Source organism: Protobothrops mucrosquamatus, unplaced genomic scaffold, assembly GCF_001527695.2.
Source record: "Protobothrops mucrosquamatus isolate PMUCROS unplaced genomic scaffold, P.Mucros_1.0 scaffold4164, whole genome shotgun sequence".
In the NCBI taxonomy this organism is placed as follows: domain Eukaryota; kingdom Metazoa; phylum Chordata; class Lepidosauria; order Squamata; family Viperidae; genus Protobothrops; species Protobothrops mucrosquamatus.
In genome coordinates this window covers 24,434-34,420 of record NW_015390090.1, presented here as the reverse complement: position 1 = coordinate 34,420, position 9,987 = coordinate 24,434, and the positions used below count along the sequence as shown (strand labels likewise).

Below are 9,987 nucleotides of genomic sequence, written 5' to 3'. Positions count from 1 at the left end.
CACTTCCCTCCATGTAGATGTGGTTCCATTGAGGACCACTCGCTGAGTACGGCCGGTCAGCCAGCTATGGATCCATCTGGTGGTGATGCTGTCTACCCCACATTTTTCTATCTTGTCAAGTAGTAGGTTGTGATGTACTTTATCAAATGCCTTACTGAAGTCCAAGTAAATTATATCCACAGCATTCCTCTCATCCACTCTCATCCACTAATCATCACCTTCATCATCATCATTATCATCACCATCATCCCCACCATCATCATGATCATCACCATCATCACCATCACCACCACCACCATCATTATCATCATCATCATCACAACCATCATCATCATGACCATCATGACCATCATCATTATCATTATCATCATCATGACCATCATCATCATCATGACCATCATGACCATCATTATCATCATCACCATCTTCACTATCACCATTATCATCATCATCATCACCATCCCCACCACCATCATTGTCATCATCATTACCATCACCACCACCACCATCATCATCATCATTGTCATGACCATCATCATGACTATCATGACCATCATCATTATCATCATCACCACCATCATCACTATCACCACCACCACCACCATCATCATCATCATCATCATCATTATCATCACCATCATCATCACCATCACCATCATGATAACAGTCTTCCAATATTCGAGGAGCTTCCACAAAGAAGAGGGGACCACCTATTCACCAAAGCACATGAGGGCAAGACAAGAAGAAATGGATGGAAATTTATTAAGGAGATATTCAATTTCCTGACACTGAGAACAATTAATCAGTGGAAGGACTTGCCTCCAGAAGTTGTGGGTGGAAGTTTTTAAGAAGAGATTGGACACCCATTTGTTTGAAATGGTATAGGGTCTTCTGCTCAAACAAGGTATTGGACTAGAAGACCTCCAAAGTTCCTTCCAACTCTGCTGTTCCATATTCTTCTATTGGGAAACAACCTGTCCTTTTAGCTTCTCCTGGTTGATGATCATCATCAAATGTATTTGATTAGGTTTTATTGCCATTACACAGACCCATCAAAAGACTTAAAGCAAGTCAAGACTATTAGAATGTAAGATGCTTCATCAGGCCACAAGTTCACGCTAGGCCAGGATTATGCTGTCACACCCTGGCAAGTTAGCCATTTTCAGGAAATTCTCAAAACAAGACAGGAAGGTGATCTTATTCATTACTGGTCCCCAGGTCTACATGACAGCTTTCATTGTCATAAATGTATTTAATCTTTTTAAAATAATCATCTGAATTGGTACTCAGATATTATTGCATCTGGAGGTTGCAGATTTCCTGGATACCTATAATGTTCATTGATTAATGTATGTCCCAGTTCACCCCAATTTCCAAAAATAGGATGAATGAAAGCTTTCCACTCCCTTTTATTAGTGCCTATGTTCCTCAAGTGCTTTCTTCAAGCCATGTTCTGCAGAACTGTTGGATAGCACCCGGTCACTGACCATGCTAATGTTTCTGGGTGTTGGGAGTTATAGTCTGATGTATCTGGAAGGTACTTGCTTGTGGAGAGGAGGAGGGACAGGAGGAAGAGGGGGAGGAGGAGGAGGAGGAGGAGGAGGAGGAGGAGGAGGAGGAGGACTATAGGGTACTTAGTGCTCTCTGAGCTTGCTTGCTTTCTTGCGGATGTTTCATTACCCAACTAGGTAACATCATCAGTGCTAGAAGGGTTTTGTGGAGTAGAAAGGGGGAGGAAAAGGACAGGGGAGTGGGAGGAGAAAGAAGAGGATTGTAGGGTCTTTGGTGTTGTTTGAGGTTGGTTGTTTTTGGCAGACATTTCATTACCCAACTAGGTAACATCATCAGTGCAAGAAGATGTTGCTGGTCTAGCATTGATGATGTTATCGAGTTGGGTATTGAAACTTCCTGCCAGAAAACCACTAAGCCCAGAGAGCACCAAGGACCCCTCCCTTCAAACCTGAGCTACAAATATTCTCATTTATTGCATGTTGTTAGTTGCGAAGTCGTGTTCGACCCATCGTGACCCCATGGACAACGTTCCTCCAGGCCTTCCTGTCCTCTACCATCTTCTGGAGTCCATTGAAGCTCAGGCCTACTGCTTCAGTGACTCCATCCAGCCACCTCCTTCTCTGTCGTCCCCTTCTTCTCTTGCCCTCCATCTTTCCCAGCATCAGGCTCTTCTCCAGTGAGTCCTTTCTTCTCATTAGGTGGCCAAAGGACTTGAGTTTCAACTTCAGGATCTGGCCTTCTAAAGAGCAGTCGGGGTTGATCTCCTCTAGGACTGACCGGTTTGATCAATATTTGACATTTCACCTCCAAACCACTTTCCCAGATGACCAGGAAGAGCTGCCCTTTGGGTTTCAAGTTGGGTTGAAAAGCTGAAATGTCCAAATGTTGTCCTTTTCGGTCTTCTTTCTCCCTTCCCTGTTGCTGACCACTTCTTCCCTTTGCTTTCTCTGTCTTCCAGACGGATTTTGAGAAAGACGTGGACATGGCTTGTAGATCAGGTGAGCACATCACAGGTGAGACATCAACCACGAACCTGGTTTGGGGATTGAATTTGTTTGTTTGTTGTTGTTGTTTTTTAATTCACCCTTCTCCCTCGCTTCCTGATTGTGTGAAATTGTATTGCTTTTGAATCTGTATACCTGACCTGCCCCTTATTGATCCAACTTCCTGGAGATCGTTGAGGTTCTCCTGTTTCCTGAAGCTTCTCTTCCTGTCTTTTCTAATCAACTGAAAAGAAGGACCAGGGGTGACATGATAGCAGTGTTTCAATATCTAAGGGGCTGCCGACAAAGAAAAGGGGGTCAACCTATTCCCCAAAGCACCTGAAAGGCAGGACGAGAAGCAATGGATGGAAGCTAACCAACCTAGAACTAAGGAGAAATTTCCTGACAGTAAGATCAATTAATATGTGGAGCGACTTGCCTCCAGATGTTGTGAATGGTCCAACACTGGAGGTTTTTAAGAAGAGACTGGATAGCTATTTGTCTGAAATGGTATAGGGTTTCCTGCTTGAGCAGGGGGTTGGACTAGAAGACCTCCAAGGTCCCTTCCAACTCTGTTATTCTGTTTTTGTCTTTCCACTAAGATTAGGAGGGTCTTCCGAAGTTGAGTCCAGCTCACTTGTATGATGACATGTAATCAATCATGCACTTTTCTTGAGGGAGTTTTTTTCTACTTCCTTCTTCTTGATTTTTCTTTTAAGTAACCAGTCAAATCCTGGAAGTTTCTCCCACTAAAATTCCAAGCAGGTCTGACCTTCCTTTGCTTTATTAAGATAATCAAATTTCAATTAGGTTTTTCCTCTAAAGAGATGACTGGAGCTATGAAGAACACTTGCAGGAATTGGGTATGTTTAATCTAATGTAAAAAGAAGGATTAGGGGTGACATGATAGCAGTTTTTTATTATCTCAGAGGCTTCCACAAAGAAGAGGGGGATTAACCTATTTTCCAAAGAGCCAGAAGGCAGGACAAGAAGCAACAGATGGAAACTAACCAAAGAGAGAAGCAACCTAGAACTATGGAGAAACTTCCTAACAGCTAGAACAATTAATCAGTGGAACAAGCTGCCTCCAGAAATTGTAAATGCTCCAACACTGGAAGTTTTTAAGAAGAGGTTGGACAACCATTTATATGAAATGGTTTAGGGTCTACTGCTTGAGCAGGGGGTTGGATTAGAAGACCTCCAAGGTCCCTTACCAAAGAGGCACAAAGATTGACATGAGCTTGAATTAGACCAGGGGTAGGCAACCTTGGCTCTTTTATGACTCGTGGACTTCCAACTCCCAGAATTCCTGAGCCAGCATGGCTCAGCTTGGAAACCTCTCCCTTTCCCCTCAGCATGGCTGGCTCAGGAATTCTGGGAGTTGAAGTCCACAAATCATAAAAGAGCCAAAGTTGCTTACCCCTGGATTAGACCAAGTAGAGGTAACCATCTTAATGTCTGAATATGACTTTTCCATTAATATCTAACTCTATGAGCAGTTGTAAGGAAGTGGACTGAATGGAATGGAATGCTTTATTTGGCCAAGTGGGGTTAGACACCGCAAGGAATTTGTCTCTAGCGCAGAAGTTCTTTGTGTAGAATGCAACAAAACAATGCTAATGGTTGTCACAATAATAGCAATAGGAGGAAGAGTACAGAAGATAATAAGAAGGAAAAATAATACCACAGGAATAATACACTAAGTGGGTTAATGTATATAGAGACGTTAGGCAGGACTAAGAGAACTAGATCTTCAGCAGAGTGAGGGCATGAAGGAAACAAATTGTCCCTGGGTCTAGTTTCCTTGGCATTTGATGCCCTCTAGCACCATCTTGAGGGGAGCAGTTGAAAATATACAGGTCCTCGTCCTTCTCTTCATTAAACTAGACATGCCCAATTCCAGCAACCGTTCCTTATATGTTTTAGCCTCCAGTCCCCCGATCATCTTTGTTGCTCTTCTCTGCACTCTTTCTAGAGTCTCAACATCTTTTTTACATCGTGGTGACCAAAACTGGATGCCGTATTCCAAGTGTGGCCTTACCAAGGCATTGTAAAGTGGTATTAACACTTCACGTGATCTTGATTCTATCCCTCTGTTAATGCAGCCTAGCACTGTGTTGGCCTTTTTGGCAGCTGCAGCACACGGCTGGCTCATGTTTAGGTGATTGTCCACTAGGACTCCGAGGTCCCTCTCATAGTTACTACTATTGAGCAAGGTACCCCCTATACTATACCTGTGCATTTGGTTTTTCTTGCCTAAATGTAGAACCTGACTTTTTTCACCATTGAATTTCATTTTGTTAGATAGCGCCCAATGAATAGGTGGACCCCCTCCTCTTTGTGGCAGCCCCTCAAACATTGGAGGACCGCTATCCTGTCACACACAGACACCCCCAGCCTGTCTTTTCGTTAGACTACAGCTGCCTGGTTCCTTCAACCATTGAAGCTGTTGAAAATGGAAGGCAGGCTATTTTTGCAATTTTTCTTTCTGCACTCTTGACTATCCGTTTGTGACAAACCAGGCAGTTATAGGAGTCGAAATGACAGACTCGGTAATTGCTCTGTTGTGATTTGTTTTATGGAACATGTTGGGTACCCCCTTCCGGATATGTTTTACAACTGAAATGAAATTTAGATGCCTATCAGGAAAAATAAATAATATAACAAATTCTTCCCTTTGCTACCATGTCTAGAATTTTTCTCTCTTGTTAAAATCACGCTTGCGTTTATCTCGCCTGTCCAGCCAGCACCTCCATTGGCAAAAATGTGTTTAAGCTTGATTTTGTGGTGCAGTATAGAGTACAACTCAACCATGGTTCACTTATGATTGGGTTTAACTAAACCACCCAATGACCAGGAGGTGAGGACCTTTCCCATTCCCCTAGTCAATGAGGACCACCATGACTATGGAGGTTCTCAATCATCCAGGTCATGGTTGTCCCCATAGTGCTTTTCCAAAAGGCAACTAGAGTTTCTTGGGTATTTTTTTTTGGGGGGGGGAAACATTTTGCTTCTCCTCCAAGAAGCTTCTTCAGTTCAGACCTGAAGAAGCTTCTTGGAGAAGCAAAACGTTTTCAAAGAAAACAAAAACTAAGAAAGTCCACTTGCCTTTGGAATGAGGACCACCATGGTTTCAACCATCATATGCAGCAATGAAGAAGTTTGGACAATGTCGTTGAAAGGTATCTAAAAGATCTCCTACTTCATGAAAGGGGAGACTTGCAAAAGAACAGCCAAGGTTGACTGCAGGACATCTAGCTTGGACCTTTGTGTCTTCTGCTCCCACCTCAGCTGCTACACATTTTCCTAGAAGGTCACAAAATCCTTAACCCTAGCCCTAACCCATACAGTGAAGTCTCTCCACCCCAAAGCAGATTCCCTGCGAGTTACTCCTTGGTAGCATCCCACAAAGTCGTATTTTGGTGATCTCCTAGAATCCAAGGTAGATCTTGCCTCTGATCTGTGGAAAGCTGCTACGTTCTCCTCATTTTTTCATCCTCCCCTCCCTCCTTGCCTGACAAAATATGCACATGGTTATCTCCACCATCTTCCTTCTCATGCTTGACCCAATGATGGTCCCTGAAACCTCTAGATCTGCTGACATTTACAACTTCTTTCCTTGCTTCAGACCTAAATTGTTGCCTGTCAGCTGATGAAAACCAACCCCTTCCTTATCCAGTCTTCCTTTCTTTAAAGCAAGGGTGAAGGTGGAGGAGTGGGGAACCATGGGTCTTTTATGACTTGTGGACTTCAACTCCCAGAATCCCTGAACCAGCCATGGTTCCCCCATGCTGGCTCAGGAATTCTGGGAGTTGAAGTCCACAGGTCATAAAAGGCCCATGCTTCCCCATGCTGGCTCAGGAATTCTGGGAGTTGAAGTCCACAGGTCATAAAAAGCCCATGGTTCCCCATGCTGGTTCAGGAATTCTGGGAGTTGAAGTCCACAAGTCATAAAAGGCCCATGCTTCCCCATGCTGGCTTAGGAATTCTGGGAATTGAAGTCCACGTCATAAAAGGGCCCATGGTTCCCCATGCTGGCTCAGGAATTCTGGGAGTTGAAGTCCACAAGCCATAAAAGGCCCATGGTTCCTCATGCTGGTTCAGGAATTCTGGGAGTTGAAGTCCACAAGCCATAAAAGGCCCATGGTTCCCCATGCTGGCTCAGGAATTCTGGGAGTTGAAGTCCACAAGTCATAAAAGGCCCATGGTTCTTCATGCTGGCTCAGGAATTCTGGAAGTCCACAAGTCATAAAAGGCCCATGGTTCCCCATGCTGGCTCAGGAATTCTGGAAGTCCACAAGTCATAAAAGGCCCATGGTTCCCCATGCTGGCTCAGGAATTCTGGGAGTTGAAGTCCCAGAATTAAGCTAGTGCCATGGTTGTTAAGTGGATCTGCTTTCCCCACCATCATAAATAGGAGTCAGTTGCTAAGTGTCCGAATTTTGACCATGGAGATGCTACAATGATGGTGTGACAAACCGATCATAAGTCACATTTTTCAGTGCCTCGGTAACTTTGAACGGTCACCAAATGAACTGTTGTAAGTTGAGGACTACTTGGAATCAATTGCTCTTTAAAATCCTCTTCGCTGTCCTTTCCAGAAAATAAAAATAAAAATCAAGCCCACCACCAACTTGGTCCAGCCTTCCAAAAATCCATTTTTTTCAAAACCAGGATCTCTTCAAGCCTTGGAAGTGTGGCTGTTTCTGCTCCTGCATTTTATCCCTTCCTGGTTTCTTATCTGTTTCTCTCTTCATTTTTCATTTTTCGATTGTCTCTCTCCAATGTGGTCCGCACAATGAGGAGTGGAAAATCCTCGTTTGCCTTCAGATATCCTCTCACTTACCCAGAAAATGGTTAAAAAACCCCCCAACAATCTTGAGTTCCTCCCTGCCAGCAAACGGCTGTGCGATTTGTTGCATACAAATCGTGACATAGATTTAAAAAGCGAGGCATGAAATTGGTTTCCTTCGCCCGTTGGATTGCGTTTGGTCTTCTTTCAATTTATCTCTCTCATCCATGCATGCCCTTTTTTAAGTGTTTCTACCCTCCCTCCCCTCTCTTAATCCCTTTTGTCTATTTGCCACTCAAATTGTGCTGGATTTCAAATATTCGGGAAATCCTGGGGGTCCGAGTAGCAGGTAACCAAGAGGAATTTTACTGTGTCTTTTGAATGCATTCAGCCATTAGTTTTATATCAATATACTGCAGCCAATTTTGGTCACCATATCACAAAAAAGATGTTGAGAGTTTGGAAAAAAATTCAGAGAAGAGCAACTAAGATGATCCAAGGCCTGGAGACTAAAACATACGAAGAATGGCTGCGGGACTTGGGTCTGGCCAGTCTAAAGAAAAGAAGAAATAGGGGAGACATGATAGCAGTCTTCCAGTATTTGGGGGGGCTGCCACAAGGCAGAGGGGGTCAGGTTGTTCACCAGAGCACTAGAGGGAAGGATGAGAAACAGTGGTTGGAAACTGATCAAGGAGAGAGGCAACCTGGAATTAGGAGAAACATCCTGACAGTGAGGACAATTAACCAGTGGAACAGAAGTTGCCTCCAGAAATCGTGGGCGCTCCATCACTGGAGGTTTTTAAGAAGAGGCTAGACATTCACCTATCTGAGATGGTATAGGTTCTCCTGCTTGAGCAGGGGGCTGGACTAGAAGACCTCCAAGGGCCCTTCCAGCTCTATTCTGTTCTGTTTTGTTCTGTTCTGTTCTATTCTATTCTATTCTATTCATCACTGGAGGTTTTTAAGAAGAAATTGGACAGCCACTTGTCTGAAATGATATAGGGTTTCCTGCCTGAGCTTGGGGTTGGACTAGATGACCTCCAAAATACCTTCCAACTCTGCCATTCTATTCTATTCTATTCTATTCTATTCTATTCTATTTTTGAGCTCTGCAGGATCTTTCTGCTTCAAATAACTGGCGTCTATATTTCTAGATTTTGAACAATTAATTAATATCCTGAAGATTGGTAAACTTTCCAAGTAGTCTGTGAATGTGCGTATATTCTCCAAATAACGGTTGAAAGAGCCAAACGGGGGTGTGTGTTTCCCACCACCTGCTGGTCAGCTACTTTGTCCAAAAATAAAGTGGTGAATGCTCCAACACTGGAAGTTTTTAAGAAGAGACCGGACAGCCATTTGTCTGAAATGGTCTAGGGTTTCCTGCCTGAGCAGGGGGTTGGACTAGATGACCTCCAAGGTCCCTTCCAACTCTATTATTATTATTATTATTATTACTATTACTATTACTATTACTATTACTATTATTATTATTATTACTATTACTATTATTATTATTATTATTACTATTACTATTATTATTATTATTATTACTATTATTATTATTATTATTACTACTACTATTATATCAAATTAAATGGAATCAAGTGGAAATACAGTGTCCCTATTAGGAATCAAATGGCAGATTCAAGCACGGGTCTCCCTGGAGAATATATAAATTATGGTGTGGGCATTTTTAAATTTATTTGCATCTGTAATTTTACCTGGATGGTTGAGGGAATCTGAGATCCATTTGGAGTAGATTTGTGGTGGCAGGGGCATGTTCTGGTACAATAAATTGTGGAAAGTCAAATTTAATGTCAATCCCGTTATGGGAGGCTGTGGGTGGGCATGGGTGAGTGTGTTCATTCCTGTTTGGGACAGTGGGTGACAATGACGTAATTAGGAAATACAGAGAGTCCTTGACATTCCACCTTTTGCTTAGTGACTGTTTGAAGTTACAACAATACTTTAAAAAAAAGGGACTTAGCACCGTTTTTCACACTTAATGGCCGTTGCAGCATCCCCATGGTCACGGGATCAAAATTCAGATGCTTGGCAACCGACACAAATTTATGACGATTGTCGTGTCCCATGGGGTGACATGATCCCCTTTTGCGACCGTCTGGCCAGCCAAGTCAATGGGGGAAGCCCGATTCGCTTAACAGCCCTCTTCCTAAATTGATAGCTGCCGTGATCTGCTTAACAGCTGTGGCAAGAAAGGTCATAAAATGGGGCAAAACTCACTTAGCAACAGACTCAATGGTGGGCATATGTGGAGGATTGCCTGTGTTAGGAAACCTGTGTTTTGGGGGAAGGAACGGGGGGTAGATGTGGTTGTGTCACCTCATGGTTTCCGTAGTGCCTTCTGAAATCCCATCTCTTTCCTCCTGATTGGTTAGTGCTCAACAAAGACATCGGGACATGCCGGACCATGACCATCACCGGGACGCTGAAGCGCCCGTCCCTGCAGGATGAGGAGAAGCTGAAGCTCGACCACCCAAAGGGATCCTCCAACTTCAACAGTCTTCCAGCCAACGTCTCCAAGTTGCATCTCCAGAGCTCTCCCCACTACCTGGGTGCCATCAACCTCAACGACTTCAACAACCACACCCTGACCTTGAAGAAGGACAAGAGCCAAGCTCCCAAATCCATCTACATCTGCGACGGAGATATCTTCAAAAAGCTGGACTCGGAGCTTTC

The 9,987-nt window shown here is 43.6% G+C and overlaps 1 protein-coding gene across 1 annotated transcript in view; it reads left to right on the top strand.

Annotated features, from left to right (window-relative positions):
* Nucleotides 1-9,987, top strand: part of LOC107298647 (adhesion G protein-coupled receptor B1-like) — a gene marked incomplete at its 5' end in the record, with an annotated part of 47,575 nt that overhangs the window by 27,723 nt on the left and 9,865 nt on the right. Inside the window, 2 exons of the mRNA XM_015828025.1 lie at nucleotides 2,471-2,510; nucleotides 9,687-9,925. Coding sequence (XP_015683511.1) covers nucleotides 2,471-2,510; nucleotides 9,687-9,925 — 279 coding nt within the window. The remainder of the gene's footprint in view (nucleotides 1-2,470; nucleotides 2,511-9,686; nucleotides 9,926-9,987) is intronic.